The sequence below is a fragment of the Carya illinoinensis genome, chromosome 9, assembly GCF_018687715.1.
Source record: "Carya illinoinensis cultivar Pawnee chromosome 9, C.illinoinensisPawnee_v1, whole genome shotgun sequence".
Taxonomy (NCBI): Eukaryota; Viridiplantae; Streptophyta; class Magnoliopsida; order Fagales; family Juglandaceae; genus Carya; species Carya illinoinensis.
In genome coordinates this window covers 1734630-1756075 of record NC_056760.1, presented here as the reverse complement: position 1 = coordinate 1756075, position 21446 = coordinate 1734630, and the positions used below count along the sequence as shown (strand labels likewise).

At 33.2% G+C, this 21446-nt stretch overlaps 3 protein-coding genes across 8 annotated transcripts; all 3 read left to right on the top strand.

Annotated features, from left to right (window-relative positions):
• Window positions 1-414: 414 nt before the first annotated feature.
• LOC122276113 (WD repeat-containing protein LWD1-like) lies at window positions 415-3231 on the top strand. Of its 6 annotated transcripts, none has more exons than XM_043085596.1 (4): window positions 415-595; window positions 753-798; window positions 1294-1428; window positions 1949-3231. In XM_043085596.1, the coding sequence occupies exon 4, from the start codon at window positions 2007-2009 to the stop codon at window positions 3015-3017; it is 1011 nt and encodes a 336-aa protein (XP_042941530.1). In that variant the 5' UTR covers window positions 415-595; window positions 753-798; window positions 1294-1428; window positions 1949-2006; the 3' UTR covers window positions 3018-3231. The 6 variants fall into 6 exon arrangements, with proteins under 6 accessions (XP_042941530.1, XP_042941529.1, XP_042941528.1 ...); XM_043085595.1 differs by having other exon boundaries at window positions 732-798; XM_043085594.1 differs by lacking the exon at window positions 753-798.
• Window positions 3232-5918: 2687 nt separating this feature from the next.
• Window positions 5919-9001, top strand: LOC122276112 (vacuolar protein sorting-associated protein 55 homolog). The gene is made up of 5 exons (XM_043085592.1): window positions 5919-6059; window positions 6529-6580; window positions 8032-8071; window positions 8158-8242; window positions 8436-9001. Exons 2-5 carry the CDS (start codon window positions 6548-6550, stop codon window positions 8617-8619), a joined length of 342 nt encoding a protein of 113 aa, XP_042941526.1. The 5' UTR covers window positions 5919-6059; window positions 6529-6547; the 3' UTR covers window positions 8620-9001.
• Window positions 9002-16630: 7629 nt separating this feature from the next.
• LOC122276111 (NAC domain-containing protein 90-like) lies at window positions 16631-19200 on the top strand. Its single transcript, XM_043085591.1, has 3 exons — window positions 16631-17079; window positions 17741-18033; window positions 18610-19200. Exons 1-3 carry the CDS (start codon window positions 16914-16916, stop codon window positions 18955-18957), a joined length of 807 nt encoding a protein of 268 aa, XP_042941525.1. The 5' UTR covers window positions 16631-16913; the 3' UTR covers window positions 18958-19200.
• The last annotated feature ends 2246 nt before the right edge of the window (window positions 19201-21446 follow it).

The window sequence follows — 21446 nt, the reverse complement described above, 5'->3', positions numbered from 1 at the left end:
ACGCAATTCTCACAATTCTAAGTTATAATAAAATGGCTGGCATTTGAGTTTTTATAATAATTAATAATTAGCGATTCATCCGTAGTTCATACCTTCATCTGCTGTACTCTTCCTTTCTTATAAAGATCTACGCCTTAGTTGTACGTTGGAACAATCGAGTTATAAAGATCTACGCCTTAGTTGTACGTTGGAACTATCGAGTTATAGCTTTAAGCAAAAAGGGCAATTGTGTAACAAATGTACAACATGCCACGAAGCAGCACCAAGGTGCCGTATTGAGATGGAAACTTGGCATCGAAAACATTGGAGGAATGAAATTCAACGTTATGACTTGACGCCTACCCAATCCCACCTCAAAAGAAAAGAAAAGTAAAAGAGAGGAAAGAAATCGGACCTGCCGATGCGGCCTCGTGCTGCCTTGCTCCTTGACTATTAGCTTTACCTTCCGTTCCTTAATTTTGAAACTCTCTCTCCCATTTAATGCCTTAATCTCCCAGTTTGCCTGAGTCGATACCAGTTGCTGCCTCATTCCGGTAATACGCAAGAGTTGATATGCTGCAGGAGCAACCCAGAACTAAAACTGCTTTTGACCAATGTAAGTCTCTCTCTCTCTCTCTTTAAGAAATTTTAAGCTACTGAAAAATAACACCCCCCCCCCCCCCCTTTCTCTCTCTCTCTCTCTCTCTCTCTCTCTCTCTCTGTGCGCGCGCCTATGTATGGTGGAAACTCAGTTGAAGATGTTCCATTCTTAGGTTTTTCAAGCTTTCTTCCTGATGCTTAAACATGTACAGTATCCACGTATGTTGTTTTTTCTCTCTTTCTGTATATATCTCAATTTTTCATTGCATGTTTTCGCCAATTTCTCTCCTAATTAGTCATATATAATTACTAAGTTCTTAAATTTCCTGTGTCTATTATGGTATAAAAATAGAATATACCAAAGGAAAAGTCAATAAAACAAGGAAACAGCACCGACATAATATCTATAATTCCTTTTCAATTTTCTGATCAGTTAATTAATTAGTAGGAGATAATTTTGAGATAAAATTTTTGAATTTTAAGATGAAATATTATATTTTAATATTTATTATTGTTTTGAGATTTAAAAAAATTAAGAAAAAGTTAAATTATTTATTATATTTTGTATAATAATTTAAAAAAATTATAATAATGAGATAAAAATTTTAAATTTAAGATAAAATTTGTATGTATCAAACCTAACCTTATTGATCGAATTGGTGCTTGGAGTAGTACTGCACTGTTCTACATACTATATAAAATGATCTTTTGCAGGCCCTATGTTAAAAAATCCTCGATCGGAGTAATACTACTGCTGATTGATCAGCACTTTCTGGCATGCATGTACATGAAACTCGATCGAGCATAATTCTCAAGTTTATAGCCACTATGCATGGTGATGCCGTGACGGTACCTCAACTTATTTTGCCATTATAATTTTGATATTATAGATTAATAATTAGTGTTTAAAAAAAAAAAAAAAACATCTGGATCTGCCTAACTACATGTGCTGTGCCCAGCTACGGCTCTACAGTACTGCTTTTTATTTCCTAAGATCCAGCATTAGACGGCATTTGTCAGCACTGATGGGACGGTGTTGGGTCCCAAAAGCACGAGTTCAGGCCATTGACCTATTATATAGTACTGTTATTGTCGGCATGCAATAGTATATGCAGCTATAACTAGTAATTTAGTACTACTGGGTAGATATATTGGAGTAATGATATTTGTCTGTCCAGCTTCTGCGTATTAAAATTACAACATGCAGTACTGCCAACTGGATTCAGAACTTTTATGACTGAAACGCGAATTTAATTAATCTGTTGAATCATTTTTGTAAAAAAGAAAAAGTATTCATTTTACACAGCAATATAACATATATATTCAGAACTAATTAATTAACATGCCATATATCTATCATGATATGCAGAAATTCCAGACCATAAATCCATTCAAATTCAGTAATCCCATTACTTCGTTAACTCAGCATGCAAAGCCCAGTAGAGAGAAAACCAGGGGTTTACACCTACGTCGCTCAATGGCCAATCTGCACACTAGCTTGGTCGGTCCGCCATGACAAGAACTCTCGCCTCGCCATAGGAAGCTACCTCGAAGACTACAGCAACAAGGTGGAACTGGTCCAGTTCAACCATGCTACCTCTGATTTCACCACCGACAGCCGCCTTGTCTTCGACCACCCATATGCGGCCACAAACCTCATGTTCTTCCCCTCCGAGGACACCATGCATCCCGACATCATAGCCACATCCGGGGACTATCTGCGGCTGTGGCAAATCCACGACGACCGCATCGAGCTCAAGGCTCTCCTCAACAGCAACAAGAGCAGTGAATTCAATTCTGCCATTACTTCTTTCGATTGGATCGAATGCGATACGCGTCGTGTGGCTACGTCTAGTGTGGACACAACCTGCATTATTTGGGACATAGAGAAGGAAGTTGTGGATACCCAGTTAGTAGCACACGACAAAGAAGTATACGATATTTCATGGGGTGGGTTCAACGTCTTTGCTTCTGTTTCTGGAGATGGTTCAGTCAGAGTATTCGATTTAAGAGACAAAGAAAGATCCACCATAATTTATGAAAATCCTATGAGGGACTGTCCATTATTGAGGTTAGAGTGGAACAAGGCTGACCCAAGATTCATGGCCACGGTTGGGATGGACAGTAACAAGGTTGTAATATTGGACATTAGGTTTCCGACAACTCCATTGACCGAGCTGAGCAAGCACAGGGGCAGCGTAAATGCTATAGCATGGGCCCCACGAAGCGGACGGCAACTATGCTCTGCTGGGGACGATTCGAGGGCTTTGATATGGGAAGTGGGGGAGACGGATTTTCGATCAGAAGCTAACGGTGATGTGGAGCCAGCAGTATGGTATGGTTCAACAGCCGAGATCAATCAAGTACGTTGGTCGCCTATGGAGTTGGATTGGATTGCTATTGCGTTCTCAAAGAAGCTGCAGGTCTTGAAGGTTTAGATGTCTATTTATATACTAATTAGAGTGAATTATTCCATGTTACTGAATAAAATTAGTGCAGTAAATTTAGGTTGGGGACGGGCCGAGGTTGACGTAATCGGTACATATTTGGGGGCCAAAAAAAAAAAGGCTTGATAATTGAGATTCCTCTCCGATCCAATTTCATCATGTTAACAAAAAGCTTGATAATGGAGATTATATTCTTGCACGTCAATTTCATGTAATTATTTGTCTGAATGTCTCGATCGATGATCACAATAATTCTGGATTCGAGTGGGAAATTTAGAAATCCAAATATATGAGACATGGCTTTCCGGATCCCAACAAAATAATAATAATTCATTTGTAGAGTTCAATTATGAGCTAATTAGAGTCTATACATCCATTATTCTTATCGAGCGATGCATTGATTTGGCTCCATTTACGGTACTGTAACTAGTATATATACGATGATCAAGTACTGCTGTATTCTTTTTTTTTTTTAAGAATAAAACTATTTCATTTCATAAAAATCAGTCATGAATTATTACAAATCTTTAATTTCCACCGTTACAAAGTTAATAAATGGTTCTGTGATTATATAAGCTAAGAGAGCTAAGATGACCTACTGTATTAGCCTGATCTCTGTAACTCAAGTGAACTCTTCAATCTGACATTCCTGTTAAAAACCTTCTGGTATCATCCAAATCCATTGTTTGCACCCTCCACAGTGCATGCATGAACTTCAGCTATAGTACTTGGTTGTAGTACTACTACATTCCTTTTATTTGCTCATAAAGATGCCAAAATCTCTCCAGCTAGCTAGTCTCTGATCATGATGACTTCAATGCCCATTTTCTTTCACTGTATTTTCCCCCAAATTTTTTTCCCATTTGGCCAGATTCCATTCACAAATATTGTGTTTTGCTTTTCCTTTTGGGAAATTTGAGTTTGGTGAAATTCATCTACTTCCTTTAAATGAATTTTAAATTTCATTTTATTTTATCTTAACTTATTCTTATATTTTTTTCAAATTCTCATATAAAATATAATAATCAATTTAATTTTTTTAAATTTTAATATAAAATAAATATTTAAAATTATATTATAAAAATATTTTATTTATTATTATTTAAAATATTTTATTTCATCTTATCTAATCTGTTTAATCAAATAAAATTACGAATTGCCACCAACTCTAGCTATTCATTTTGTAGCTTCATTATCAGTTTCTTCCACAACTCCCAAAAATCTTCCCCCAAGCTGGACCAGTACTTATGTACAGGCTAGTAGATTTTGTCCATCACTCGCTACTGAATAACTCCAAAACTCCATAAAGAATGGCGAACTCCTCGTCTCATTCACAGATTGGGCATATGAGATTATAAATGATTTTCCGTGTGAAGATATTTTTCCTTGTTGGGAGGATGTCATTTCTAGGTTGCCATAAAAAAATGCTAACAATATCCGTCACATTCAATCCCCATATCTCTTTCCAACTTGCAGTTACTGTTGTAGTTTGCATTGAAGATTCTATTTCTCCCCTCGTATTTTTTTCTTCTAGTGTGTTCCACGTGGTAACTACTTCCTAAGAGAATACATCCCAATTTTTTGGTGTTTTCCTTGTGGTAATTACTTCTAACAGAGTACGTCCTAATTTATTAGTGAGACACACTATTTTTTAAAGATGGTGCACGAAATTTTTTTATTTAAAGATTATATCTAAAATTACTCTATAAAAAATTGCATATACAGTAACATTACTAATATATATGTTACATAGGTAACTACAGATCAAAACAGGCATGTTGAAAAATATTATGTATGGCTCAACCCAACCCAAAATCTAAATACACGTCTTGTCTACTAAATATAATTACATATTAAGTATTATATCTGGAATGCATTTTATTTATTTAATTTCATATAACATGGTTTAATCGTTTTATTTTATTTATCGGTCTGTTTAATTATAAAAGTAAAATATAATGAGGAGATATCCATAGCTAACAATAAACATACGTTTGAAACGAAAATGCAAAGGATAATCACACGGAGTTTGTTGTTTAGATATAAAATAAATAACAAAATCTATATTTTTTCATTAATTTAAAATTTTGAGATAAGTAATGATTTTTCATGGTATCAGAGTAAAGATTTTGAATTCGAATCTTAACTCTATATTCTACTCTATTTAGTTAAATATTCTACAACGATTATCCATTGAGAGAGAGTTTGATTTATACGTGAGAGAGAGAGTTAAGATATAAATAAAATAATCTTCTCATCGGCCTAAACTTTTAAAATAATTATCGATTTCATATTTGAGATAATATTTTACATTTTAAAAAGATTTTTTTAATATTAATCAAATTTTCAGGTAAGCAAATGGTTTAAAGGACCACCTTACTACTTGGTTTTTCCTCAAATTTTGAACTTCCCAAACACATAATTGACCATTTTATATTGGTGCAGTTATCCATAATTTCTGGCATTAATTTATAATGTTTTCTTTTTTAATTTTTAGTAATTTTCTTTTGTCTTTATTCAACTGTTATTTTAATAATTTTTTTTCTACGAACATGATTTTGGGATTTCCATCGCAACCCTTTGTTATCTTTGTACAACAGAATCCTCCTCCGTAAGTGTGTTTTTATTAATAAATTTAGAATTCGATTCCGTTAAAAAAGAAAAAAAAAACTTACCGGCCGTATTTTTTATTTAATAAATGATATTTGTAGTGGTTGTGTAAGTGTCGTACAATCACTTTGAAAAAAATGAATTAATATGAAACTCACATAAAAAAAATTAACTTTTTAATCGTGGATTTCACTCTTTTTTAAAGTAATTATGCTGTATTTATAAATTTACGACTGCATGTAATATTGCTCTTTTTGTTTTATTTACCTGCAGGGTTACGACTTAACTGGCCGGTCACCCAACAAGGTGGGTCTGAGAAGTTGAGAGCTCTTTATGCTTTCGCATTCCTCTTCGCGCACCCTTTTTCCTCTTTCGGTAAATACGAGAGCTACCCCCTTCCAACTATGGCGATGTCCATTGAAGGTACGATTCCTACTTCGACTATCTCTTTTTCCTCGTATTTCGATTCGTTGTACTAGTTTTGTTATCGTTTCAATTTTTATAAGTTGTACAACTTTTGGTTATGCCGCAAATTATCGCCCCGAAAGAATATGATCAGGGTTTCAAGCACTAATCCTCTCTAATATTATATATATGGGATCTGGACAGTGACAGTATGAGAGGCTAATGTAGGTTGAGATAGTTAACCAATTTGATTTTTGATACAAGTTGCTAACGCAATCTTTTCTAAAAATTTTGCCGGTACTAATTATTTTTTGGTATGCATCTATTGTTATGGCTCTAATAATTTTCTTGTTGCGGTGCATGGATATGCTGGGACTGCCAAATATTTATGTTCTATACAGTGTGAGTTGGAAATTTTAACTCCTGTAATCTCTGCTCCGTCTGCAGCTTTAGTTAAATAAACTTATTGTTTTCCTCCCCTATGCAGGCTTGCTGGGCTTGCTTTTATGTTTTCAGCTAGCATCTTACTACAGATCCTGGTATGTTTTCATAATAGACTGGTTCTAAGGTTGTGGGGGTCATGCGCTTTATTATTAATTTTTTTTTTCCCCGGGATAAATGGTCCTTGGTTGTTTCTTATCATATCAATAATGCTTTATAATCCTGTATTTATTGACTTGCAGACCATGTTACCTCTTTATTGTGTTTCTCCCCCTTTTTCGTTGCTGCAAAAAACATTTGGAATTATGAGGTTTGGTATCTTCAAAATTTAACTAAATAAGAGAATCAAAGGAGCTAATATCTACATTATAGGAGGGTTGTGACAAGAGTGAAAGTTTGTTAGGCAAGGGTTCTAATGTGTACTTCATTTCCAACAATATTTTCAAGTGTGATGATCATCAGTCACACAGATGATTTCTATGGCGTGCTGTTGGTTTGTATCTCCCAGTACCTGAAAACATACTGTGATGGTCACGCCTTAATTTTACACCAAGTTATTGCTGATGCTTTGGAAATAACTTTTGTATTTAAAAACTTAAATATGTGTTCTTTCAGCGACCAGTGTCAAATTGGACTGGCATACAATTGTACAAGTTACGATGACCATTGTTCAAATATGAGTTTCCCCGCAGAAGGTGTATTTTTTTTTTTTTAATTCTTTTGTCAGGACAACTGCCTTAGGGAAAATCCTCACTTAGGACATTTTACGGACAAGGCATGTTTTGGTAGTTGATTGGTGTTACATGTCACAAAGTAGTGGTGAATCTATAGTATTGACCATCTTTTGCGTCAACATGATGAGGCAAATGCTTTAAGGAACCATTAATTAGTCTATTTGGAGTGGTTTTAGCAATACCTAGAAGTGCGGAGAATCTCCTTGCATGTTGGAAAGAACATTGAGCTGCCACCATGGTGAAATTCTTTGGAAAGTGACTCCATCATGCCTCGTGTGGTGTTTATGGTGAGAGAGAAACTATCGGAGTTTGGAAGATCATGAGAAATCAGCGGATGCGCTTAAAGTAAAACCCTTTTACCTTTGGGTGGCCACCCATATTTATAATAATGATCATAGCTTTCAGGATCTTCTTCTTCTTCTTCTTTTCCTTTTTAATGCTTAGTTGTATCTCTTGGACACTACTTGTGTACTCGAATTTGCTATTTCTTGAGTTTGAATGGAGGAAAATGCTCCCCCCACCCCCCCCCCCCCCCCCCCCCCCCCACCAAAAAAAAAAAAAACGAAGACAAACTTGCACTAGGTGGATAGGGAGCAAAGTTTTGGGGTTTATTTTTAGGGGGGCGGGGGGCGGCACGGGGGGGCATTGTCCTTGAATGAACCTTTTTGAACTCAGCAACTATGTAAGCGGTGCATCACCATATTGGAGAGGGAATGCTAAAATGAGAGAAGCCTAGAGCCTTTTATGCTGAATGAATTTGAAGTCTTCTTGTATATTTGTTTACTCACTGCTCGTCTTTTCTTCTCTGTTGCTAGGCTTGTGCAATATACAACAATTGGTGGCCCATGTTATCAGGTTAATAAGGGTATTTAAAGTTAGTTGTCTTGTATATTTTAGATCGCATTGTAAATATTGGTGATGTTAGATTATTTTACCTGCAGCTCTAATGTACGTGCTGGTACCTATGCCTTGCTTATTTTTCGGAGGTGGTTCAACTCAGTTTCTGACTAGTCAGGACAGTGGGGGGTTAGTAGTGCTCAATCTAATCCCAATTAGCCTACACAATCTTTTTCTCTTCATTTAAAAGATATATGTGCGCGCGCGCTTATTGATTTGAGTGATAAATTTGATTTGAGGCTGTATCTTTAGGATATGTTGGCCCTATAAATACTCTATTTTTTTAATTTTATTTTTTCTCCCTGTCAATTTTGTAATGCAGTTGGATAAATGCTGCAAAGTTTTTTACAGGAGCTTCAGCTGTGGGGAGCTTGGCCATTCCTATAATCCTTAGGCATGCTGAAATGATCCAGACAGGAGCCATGCTTATCGAGTTCACATCCTTCTTCATATTTGTTTGCACTGTCCTGTGTTTCCACCGTGCTAGCCTAGAGGACGATTGGTGATAACCGTGAAACTGGCTGTGTTTCCACCATGCATACACTGGCAAGCATACAAAATTTCCTACTATGTACAATCCGCTTAATGTATATCTCTTATCGGGCTGTTCGATGAACTCATAGTTTGCTTTATTCCTTCACAATTTCGGGTTCTTATGTAAGTCTAGATATTTGGAAGATGACGACAGAAATGTTTGTAAGCCAATACAAAGAAAAAAAAAAAAAAGGCAGCATTTGCTTGTACTTCGGGTTATTGGGGTTCGTGCATCATGTGTACCAACGTGGCTGCAAGGATGAAGCAGAACACGGCGTTTGCTGCTTTTGTTGTAACGAGGCAGCGTCGTTCGTCTTTATAAAATTATCTTCCGTTTAATAATTTTTAAGTTAATTAATTTTCTAATTAATTAAGTCTAGGCCTATCCTATAAACGAGTCGTCGGCTATATTGTAGCCTTTTTCAAAATATTTTTCTTCGAGGGAAAAACAACTGTCACTTGAACCAAAAATGAAGGTGCAAGCAACGTGGCCCTGACCAACACCACTTGACTGAAGAAAGAAAGAAAATCCCTTTCCGTATTGGCCCACATGTTCACACACGTTGTTCAGCGCGCGGTCCATGGTGAGGAAAATGCGATCGATACGACGATTCCAGTGTGAAAAGGTGGAGAATTTCTTCGACTGAAAATCATAAGGGGGTCGACGATAATGCCCTGGAAGTTTCATGAAAATGTCGCACCTCTAACGAATAAAGACCCGGTTAGGCAGTCTGGCCAGCTAGCGTATTTTATTCTTTCCTCCACAAGAGCTTGTCGAATTTCCTCCAGGTACCTATTTTTTCCTTGTTGAATTTCATCTTAATAATCTTAATTAAACGATCGAGTTTACAAAATGTTAGTATTTTACCTTTAATTTGAATAGTGGAATGTGGCGAAAGAGTACTTGGATTCCATTCTATATATAATTCAACTTCGATCGACTCGAGTACTCTCGTTAAAATCAACTTTGATTCACTCTACATGCATGCATGGCTCGATGTTGTAATTAAAAGCCATGTTTATAGATTAAATCAAATTAATGGGAGTTTAATTTCCAAGTTGAAGAAAGATTGGGGCCACAAAAACCATGTTTTGTCAAGAGAAACAGTTCAATTTCAGTTGGGACTTGGGTACGTACGTAGGATAATTAGTAAAGTAGCAGTGATTAATATCCTTCCATATATAATTAACTGGAAAATGGAAATCTGATCCATCTTGACGAAAGATCGATCGACTAGCGATGGAGTTGACAGATTGGTAAGAATAAAGTAATTTGGAATATATATCAGAAACAGTAGGTCTCGATGACTCAAAAAGTTTATTGTTGCAGAAAAAAGAGGTAGAAACAAAGTCCTAATTTCATGGGAATTAAGATAATTATAATGATATTTAAAGTGGAAAACAGGATGCATTTTACATAGTTTCTGTTGGGGTCATTAATACAGCTAGCGTGGTCTGCTTTCACACGGATTCAATTTGCACGTTCTTGTACAATTGCGCGTAAAGTCCTACCTGACTTTCAATTGTATCAATATTGGGATGGATGGATGCAGCGCGACCACGACGTCAAGTGTTAATTGACTTTATCTTGACTCTATTTTTTTATTATTTACCATTAATTTCTACGTGCATGATAATCATCATCATCATTATTTATTAGCCTATTCTTTGCTGGCACAAATTAATTTTTCGTTCAATTTTTCGTTTAAACGAGTATCTAGATAATTTATGAATAATAATAAAAATAATAATAAATAATTTATAAATAATAACGAAATACGTAATTTGATAATATTTGAAAATAATTATATTATCAAACAGAGCATAATTTACCCAATTTTCTACAACTCACGTGGTCCATCTTGGCTTCTTATAACTGCTAGCAAGGGCCAAGGGGGATTAATGAACATGCAATTCCTAACCTATGGTGAAGCGTTCAGTGCATCGTTCACCGAAAACAGGAAGTACTAGTCTCTCTCTCTTTTTTTTTTTTCTTTTTTGGAAAATCAATTCGAAGAGTCCCACCTCTCATGCATCTTCAACTAAAAACCAGAAAATCTATGATGATCCTAGTCTAGAGATTCTAGAATTTTTGGAATTGAGAAATGATATTTGCAGTCATAGTTGTGCAAGCGGCGTGCAGTCATTTTGAAAAAAGTGAATTAATATGAGATCCACATAAAAAAAAATTATTTTTATAACTTTTTTTTATTCATTCCGTACAATCGTTTACATCCCACTTATATGTGCCGACTGCATCTAACAGTTCTGTTTAAAATTAACCCTAGCTGACCCTTCAGTTTCCTGGAAGCTTAATATGCTAGCTAGGATATTGCCGAGTTATCCCAAGAGGTAGACCAAGAGTCGTTCCTTTATTTTTTATTTTTATCTGGACTTCCTTTACAAAAAAACAAAAAACAAAAGAATAAAGAAAAGAGGAAATAAAATAAAAATTATTTAAAAACAAAATTACGTACGTACCTTAGGGTTGGTCGAACCATCCTTGAAAGTTGAGAGGGTCGTTAACTATCCCAAGAGTAGTTAGTCATAAAAGGGTTGCATGCGTCTCGGACCATGTACCCCTTCGAAATAAGAATAGTCAGTCATAAAAGGAGGGGCTCATAGCACCTTAGCATTTTTCATATTATCTTTTAAAATACATTAGTAACACTCATTTTTTCTATTTTGTATATATTTAAAATTACAGTAAAAAATATAATTTATAAATTTAAAACTTCTAGCTTATAATTTCAATAATAAACTCTATACTTTAAAAGCTATTTAATATTTGATAAATATGTATCTAAAGCACTTTTAAAATTAGATATATTGACTTTAACAATATACCATACATCAGTTTATCTGTTTTTTTTTTTCGTATCATTTAAATATTATATTTTTTAATATTTTTTATTCATTTCGAATATTTTTTTCTAACTGTCAATAATATATTCATATCTTTTAATATTTACAATATCTCCCCATATACAATATCATATCATTATGTTCTATTTTAAATCAAACTAAAATTGATATTGATTCAAAATATAAACAAAAAAATAGAGAAAAAATTATGTCCTATTTTAAATTAATTATTACAAAAACATAGAAACAATTGAGAAACCCGGTTCCATTTTTCAATATACTTTGGTGGATTCTCTAGAAGAAAAATGAAAATAGATAAGCAAATATGACCATGACAATGCCACAGTACAAGGGTTGAAACGAAATTAGGATAAAGGGAAAAAATAATTCAGAGGAGAGAGAAATAATTAAAAATATTTTACATGTATGAACATTAATCTATAAATGTAGCGGGATTACTGTAGCTACTTGAAAAATAAAGATGATTTACAACATACATTAGATCTTTATTTTGATAAATATTTTTCATATTTAAAAAAAAAAAACTGTATTTTAAAGCATCTATTGAGAGAGCTTTTTAGGCCGATTGGCCACTCCAAATTAGGATGTTTGGAGAACCATCCTCGGTCTTGGGGTGGTTTGGTCATGATCTTTATTTATTCATTTTTTTTCCCTGAAGTACTACTGGTTTTTAATTAAATAATTTTGTGGTAATAATATTTTACGATGGAAGGTAGCTAGCGAGTGAATTGAGGAGGAAATTATATAGTTGGCCGAAAACTGTATGCTTTTGTCAACTTTATAAAAAGATATTGTTGATCCGCATGATATAATCTCGATGATCTGGTGAAGATATTATACCCGATCGATTCCTTTCGAAGAAGAAATTCATTTTCCACACCACATAGGAGTTTGACTTATATGCTGCCGGCCGGGAAGAAGTTTTCACGTATTCACACACATATATATAGAGTAATGTTATGTGCAGTTATAGAATATATAAACATCGCACAATCATTTTGAAGAAGAGTGGGGTTTATAATTAAAAAGTTAATTTTTTTTTTCATGTGGGTCCCGTATTAATTTATCTTTTTAAAGCGATTACACAATGCTTGCATAATTACGATTGCAAAAATCATTTCTAATATATATATATAGCTAGCTTGACTGTTTCCACGAGAAGGAAGCCGGTATATTCTCATAATGTGTATGTGTTTGCGCCCACAAAATTAATTAGTCAACAATTAATTACATCAATATCGGTGACAAAATTATACGAATTTGACAAATTACCTATCATTAGTTTTTCTTTACGTACAATGTTTGATAGAAAGATTTGAAACGTAAATTACTTTGAACGGTGATAATTGGCTAAACTTGAAAAAGAAAAATCTTAAAATTACCCCATCCACTAAGAAAAAGACGGCTAGCGCCCAGTCATGGTTAATTTCGACGTATTAAGTCGATAAGAAGTTGCAAGCAAACCTTATGATTTTATATGATTCGTTGGATCTGTTTTATAAAAAAAATAATTTTATAATTTGATAAATCACGTCAAGTCATATCAGTTTGTACTAAAATTATTTTTATGTAATAATTTTGTAGCTAGACTATTTTTCTTTCATTTATATATATATATATATATATATCAATTGATAATGTATTAAGCATACATACCCCAATTCTCATATTTATATATACAATTATAATTAGTAAATCAGAGATGATCAATTGATTTTCTCTCTTTTTATGATCGATATGTGTATTATACGCAAAGATGCACGTACGCACACGTACGCACACACTATATATTGATCATCATGTGCTTTATATAATATTGATCATGCGGGTACGTAGAAGTACTCTCTCTTTTCTTTTCTTTTTTTCTACCAATACTGATCGTGCCAGAAATCTATACGTGGCTAGCCTGAAAGAAAATATCGCAATATTAACTTGTTTTTTGACGCAAGAATACCAAGAATTATATATATATATATAGGAAATTATCGCAAAATTAATTATATCCATGCAACTAGCTAGCTAGGGCAATACCTGGCCTCTGCAGTCTCCATGATCGTGACAAAGTGAGCGTGTGTGTGTATGTAAATTAATTGGGTGCTGAAAGTCGTGGAAATTCAAAAGATCAAGTCGGTTTGGACAAACTCCTGAAAGTCCAGGAAATTTAAAGCTGGAGCTGGAAGTCATGCGCGCATGGCACCGCGCGCAACCACTCAACCTAACTAAGTACGGACTAATAAACTAAACTAAATAAATTATAACGATTCTCAAAATTCACTGACACATAAATAATTAAGAAGTACTATATATTGATGTAAAAGGCAGTCATAATCTTGGAATCCAAGTAAACCAAATCCCATGCATGCATATCCAGTGCTCTAGTACCATTTCCTCGATCTCCTATTTTATTTATTTAATTTTGACATCAATTGTAAATATTCATCAACTTTTTCCAGGAATTATCATGACTTTGTACGTAATTTAAACGGCCTGCCGGCTTCTGAAGCAATATTATGAAAATTTTTCCAAGTTGACATAGAATTTTGAGAATCAAAGCATTTAGAGTTTAATTTGAACCACTATCATGATTTTGAAAGTCAGTTTTACTTTGTTGGATCAACACGCATTACTACAAATTGAAGAATGTTCTAATTCTATGCTTAAGACTACGTTTGGGTAGTGAGGTAATTTTAGATGATATTTAAATAATTATAAAAAATAATAATAAAATATTAAATAGTAGCGATCAAATCATTCCACTATCCAAACATTGCCTTAAGTTAACAAGAAGCTGGCCGCAAACCTAGTATCAATTTCCATCGGATTAATCAAATTAATTTCCATCAGCTTGTAATTTTGAAGTCACGAAACTCTTTGATCATGCATCTTGTTGTTTGCTGTACAACCACATGATTTGTTGTAGTACTAACAGGAGCTAGCTAGGTTATATCATCCTTATCTTAAGGTCTGTTTAGAAATACAATTATTATCATATGTTTTTAGACTACTTCCCTATTAATATTTACAAATAGTTGACTACTATTTTCAAACTAGTAACTACTATTAATAGATGATTTGAAATAATCTTAGCATCCAAACAGAACTTTAAAATTTTTATATATTTCATGCATTTTAAGATTTTGATTTGGGAAGAGATAAATACTTGAATATTAATATCTGACCATTATATATATATAATATTTCTCGATTCAATCTTAGAATTCAGGCAAGACTTTTAAGAAGTATTTTTTTATTGGTATTAATTATATGATAAAAGACGTACGAGAACATGCAATATATTGGAAATAAGTTTTTGTGGCTAAGAGTGTAACTGGTTCGATTTTGAATATTTTTTAGAATTGAACACATATATAACGGTTTTAAAAATTTAAGAATCGATACTAGATTGATTTATTATTGAAATCAAAAATTCTAATTTTTCTGGTTTCAGTATGGTCTTTTCAGTTTTACAGATAAATAAAATCATATTCGAACATAATTAATTTAGCAATTGAAATTTTATGCTATATTAATTTTATATTATAACATTAAAATTTATATGTATATCAAAATTTAAATATTATGATAAAAATTATAAGATTAGTTTATGTTATATTGAAATCAAATGTTATATTAAGATTTATAAGATTAATTTGATGTTATAATTTATTTGATATATCCAAATTTAAATGTTATATATATATATATTAAAAACTATAAGATTAATTTATGTTATATCATAATCAAATGTTATATTAATTTTATGCTATAAGATTAATAGACATATATAAATAATAAGATTTAAAATTTACTTTTATATTAATTAACAATTTAGCATATAATATATATAATATAAAAAGTTATATAAAAATATTTTTTATATAATAACAAAAATTAAAAATAATATATATTTATCGATCCAATTTGATTCAAATAGATGTTCTAAAAACTAAAATCAAAACCCGATTAATTTTCAATCGATAGATTCGATTTTACTAAATAATAACCAGCACTAGGCCGATTCAAAACCGAATTGAACCGATCTGTTCGCCAGTTTCCCATTTTTGTTTACATACCTATTCGTGGTTATAAATGGCTTTTAATTTCTTAGGAAGCTCTGCATCTATACCTAGCAACGACGTCCTGTAGGCTGTAATCCGGATTCGTACGTCGTCGATCGGCAGTTCAACGAAAATTCTCGGTCTAAAACGCGTATCCGAATAATATGAAAAACAAGTCATGATACTTTATTGGTCATTATATAAACGTGATCATGAATTAATTTCATGATTATGATATCTCCCAATTTTTTTGGGTCTTTGACCATGCACAACTTGGAAGGCTTAATTATATATAAAGGTCATAATTAGTGACTGTATATATGTCCCTTTATCTACGACAACACGTAATTTGTAAGAAAGCTATACAGGTATAAATTTATCTTACTGTTGCCTGGTGCTGAAAGCTAAGGCCTCAGCTTAGAACATATTCATTGGCTTGGTTAAATGAAAATGATAGCTAAAATTTAGATAATTTGTGCTAAAAAGATCCTATATTGGGTTTGGCATATTTAAAATAATTTAGATTTTATTTACAGTGCTTGACTAAAGATAGAAGACCATTGTTAGTTCATCAAATATTAAAATACTAGTTTCTCACTCAAAGCAAAAATACTATTTGGTTAGTAATTAAGAAATTTAAATGAATTTAATCAAATATTTTTTGTTATTAACATTAAATGACATTTGAAAATATGATTTTTTAATATTAATTTAATTAGAATATAGTTATTATTAATATTTAATTAGTAGAACTATAAAATGTGATAAAATAAATAAATTAAATAAATAATGATTAAATTAATAATATTTTATTATTATATAAAGAGTGAGTGAATAATTCAATATGGAAATTAAATTTAAATGAAATAAATAAATGTAAAAAAATGTGATATTAGTTAAATTTTAAAGATTCAATTTACCAAACCAATGAGGATGATCGGTAAATACTATGCTTGACTGGTTCAACAAGTTCTTCACCTCTTGTTACGGACATAAGCAGGAGACATAATGTTTTCGACACAAGCGCGTGGAAGTTTCCAAGCAACCCCAAAGTGTCTCTCCTCTCTTGACTTTCTTATTTTTCACGGTTAAAGTTCTCTCTCCTTTTCTGCATTCTTGCCTAACTTTCATCAATTAAGCCTCACCAACGTCGAAGATGAGATGTCGAAACCACAATATATAAAGAACTAGATTGTCCTTTGGCATGATCTCCTAACACAGTTGTCCCTGTGTATGCTTGTGCGCACGTGAGAGAGAGAGAGAGAGAGAGAGAGAGAGAGAGAGAGAGAGAGAGAGAGAGAGAGAGAGAGAGACCAGGAGCAATGGACGATTTGCCACCTGGGTTTCGGTTCTACCCAACGGAGGAAGAATTGGTTTCATTCTATTTGCACAACAAACTAGAAGGGAGCAGGGAGGATTTGAACCGAGTTATGGACAAGGTTATACCAGTTTTGGATATATATGAGTCCGACCCATGGGATCTCCCACGTAAATATCTTCTTCTTTGTTTATAAATAATCACTATATATGTCTCGTTCTTGGCTGTTCATTTTATTTCTTCTTCTTCTTTTTAATTTCCTAATCAAATTGCTATATGTTGTACAAATAGTAGGAGTTAGTTCTTGCCAGTTTGAGGCCACTTTCAATTTAACGCTTTGATCGGCCTCTATTACGTACACAGTAAACACTAGGGAAGCTTCCAGCAGTATTTGTTTTTAACTTTTATAAGCATTATAGCTAGCTTTCAATATCTGAAATTCAGTACACCGTTAAGATCTCCTTTTCCGTTGACCTGGCCTGATACATGCAATATAGAGGATCTCTATGCAGTTTTGAACGTCTCTGGATGATCTTTTATAGATTAAGATCAGAATATATAAAAATGCAGAAACCTTAGAATCTTAGTAGATAGATTAATAAACATTCTTAGCTAGCCCTAAATGTACATAGCGATCAGATTCTTATTCCTTATAAATTTCTCTACCACGAGTACTAGGAATTCTTTCTTTCTTATAACCTCGTACGTATCTTGGAGCTTAATTAACCTTTTTGTTTGAATTGTTTTGTAATGTTTTTATCTTGGACGAATACTATAAGCTTTTGCTTCCACGACTTCTTGTAAGTAATCTCTCTTTTTCGGGATAATCAGGGTTTTCGGGAGACCTGTGCTATGGAGACCCTGAGCAGTGGTTTTTCTTCATTCCCAGACAAGAGAGTGAAGCCCGTGGGGGAAGACCAAGGCGACTCACTACAATAGGGTACTGGAAAGCTACGGGGTCTCCTAATTATGTCTACTCTTCCAACAATCGCATTATTGGAGTAAAAAGGACCATGGTTTTCTACCGTGGAAGAGCTCCAAATGGAAAAAAAACCGAATGGAAGATGAACGAATATAAAGCCATCGAAGGAGAAGCGTCCGCATCTACTGGTGCAGTTCCTACGGTGCGTATAAACTGAATATCTGTCAATATATATTTACAAAAGTCTTTGCTTATTTTTTTCTTTTTTGTAGGGCTAGTTAATTAATTAGAATGTTTTGCATCCTAATTGCAGGGTTTAATGATTTATCTGAGTATATATATCCATGTTGATATATATATCTAGATCAAGATGATCGATAAAGAACCATGTCATTTTAATTAATCAACATATGTGTACGTCGGAGTTTACAAGTATTAGCTAATGTAATCCAGTTACATATGCAATGGTGGGACGTCGGTCTGTACGTTACAGCTTAATTAGTTTGGTTTGGATCGGCCTGTTATGAAACCCTAGCATTTATAATTAATGATCTGGAAATTGGACAAGCCTAGATCTCTTATATATGCAATATATATAAGATGAGTATGCTAGCTAGCTTTGAATATCAAGAGTACTAGGCCTGATTATATATGCTCATGATGATGATCATATGATTGGTTCGATATGATCTTTATGGTTTTTATTTTTCAATAATTATTATTATTATAATTGATTTTGTAATTATTTATTATTATTGTCATGTATTCATTTCCACAGTTACGACAAGAATTTAGTTTGTGTCGAGTCTACAAGAAAACAAAATGCTTGAGGGCATTTGATAGACGGCCATCTGGATCAGTAGTAATAGGCCGCGGTGAGCCAGCAGCACAGCAAATTCATCATGGCGATGATCAGGCAGTACCAAGATCTAGTCTGAACCTTCCATTTACTGAAAGAACAGCCTCACCGGACAGTTCATCCTCAGGAGACCATGGCCGCCAACCTGGCCGGGAAGGTAAGAACAAAGGAATGGCTGTTAATGATGATCAGAGCTTGTGGGATTGGGAGCAATTGAATTGGTTCCCTGATGGAATATATGGAATGGATCATGATCATCGCGAGTAAATGGAGATCAGGATTTTCTGATGAATAATTATGCATGGCGTAGTAGCGTGCTGTCCAAATATAGCTATGACAGCTTTACTACTAATGTTAGTAGAATACCACTACTATTAATAAATTGTATATGTTAGTAGAACAGTAGTACCATCAAAGGCATGCTAGCTGCTACCTTAACCCACGCAATTAAAGAAAGTATATATGGTACTTTTAATTATTAATTAGTACTTTAATTTTGGAGAAGGCTAATATTTTTGGTTTCCTGTAATATTGATGTAATTCTCGTTACTTTATTGCCAGAGAGACACACACACACACACATATATATATATATATTAATATATAATAAACTTCGGTTAATTATCAATTTAGGGAATGTACATATATTTTAGCAAATGCACGATGCTTATAATTTTTTTTTTTTTTTTATAGAAACAGAACAATATCATTGAATAGAATCAATTACAGACAATTATCAAGCCATAAGGCTTGAGAAAGACAGTCTGGAATACTATCCCACCACATCTCCATATCCTCCACTCTCCAAGTATATCTAGCAAGGGAATGTGCTGACATGTTACCTTCTCTATACACATGAGTAAAAGAAACATTATAAAAAAGACTAGAGAGACGCTGCACTTCAGAGAACAGGTTTCCAAGCATAGAATTAAGCATGACATTTTGTTGTAAAGCTTCTACTAAAAGCAAACAGTCACTCTCCACTACAAGATGTGAGATGCCCATAGTAGAACACAATTGTAAGCCACGAAAGATAACTAAGAATTCCACAGCTTTTGGGTCAAGCACATCTAATTCCAGTTTAGAAGCAGCCATGAGGATCTTACCAGTAGAATCACGAAGAAGGACGCCAATACCAGCCTTGTGAATATCTGAAAATAGGGCACCATCAGTGTTGAGTTTTAGAACCCCAGAAGAGGGAGGCTGCCAACAGAAATGATGTCGGAGTTGGGGCAGAGATTTAAGAGCAACCGATTTATAACTCTGTAGCAGACCTAAAGAATGTGAAATAACATGACTGGGGCTCAAATAAACATGGTCAAACTCCCATTTATTGCGCCTAAACCAGAAGGCCCGGGCAATGTAGAAAAAACCAACCAGAGAATTAATATTTTGAAACTCAACGATAGACAAAGCTAAATCAGTAAAGCTAGTTGGTGAAAAATATGTCATAGAAGGAAAAAACTGGGACCATGAAGATCGGATCTGGGCACAACCAAAAACAGCATGCAATAAATCCTCATCAGAGTGGAGACAGAAAGTACACGATGTAGTAGGGAGCACATGTTTTTTCAATAAATTAGTCTTTGAAGGTAAACTGTCATTGCAAACGTTCCATGCAAAGATTTTAATTTTATTAAGAACAGGAAGCCTCCACAAAGCTTTCCATAAACGCGTATAACGCCCCATTGAGGAGCATTTATGCAAGCTTTAATTTGTACATTTGGAACTTATATATATTATTTTTCTAAATATTATAAACAAATTATGTAGTCGTTTTCTTCACATGATATAGATATTTAATTCTATATATAATTTTAAGAAGTATAAACTCCATACACTCTTTTTAAAAAAAATAAAATTTATTATTAAAAAATTAACTTTTTTTTATATAAATTTCATACTTATTAAAAAAAAAATACACAAAATTTACGCAGACTATACTTCAAATATCATTTATGTTTCCAAGACTCTACCTCCAACAAATCCATCACTGTCACAGCTACTAGCTGCCTAGCTTCCCCAGTACCATTTCTCTTTAGGTAAGTAATTTCCTTCCAAGTCTACGAATGGGGTACTGGGACTTGTTGAGGGCCGGACCAAGGATCTCTTAATAAATTTTTTCATGATAACATATTGCAGTGTACCCGCTTTTATTGTCTTTAGTGGTGGCTTATTTTTAAAATATTATTTAAAATGATACTCTCTTAATAGGGCTTAGTTTGTGACCAATAAATTAGTCTTAAAATCTGTTTTCTTTTTTCCTTTCGATCTATTTTTATAATGTGGTTGTTGTACTGAGATATTTGTTGAGAAACCTCACCCCTAACATATATCATCTTTTATTTTAATAAAATTTGTTTGTTTCGAGGAATAAAAATAAGTCTACTAAAGTGGAAAGCAATTAATATAGCATAATTTGTTTTTATGTTTTTTTTTTTCCTTGGACATGACATATAAATATATATATATATATATAGAGAGAGAGGATGGTACTGATTATTTTATATTGTATATTTTATATATTTAAAAAAATTAATTTTTAATTTATATTATCTTATTTTTATTAAATTAATTAAATTATTCTACTCATTATTCATATAACACATATTTATTATAAAAATAAAATAAAAGAGGTGTATATATTGTGCGATATGATAAGTAAAATTATTATATATATATAATATTTCTGTTTATAAAGATAAATGCTATTATCCGTCTCGCTTATACAGTTTTTTTTACTTTATTGATGTTGT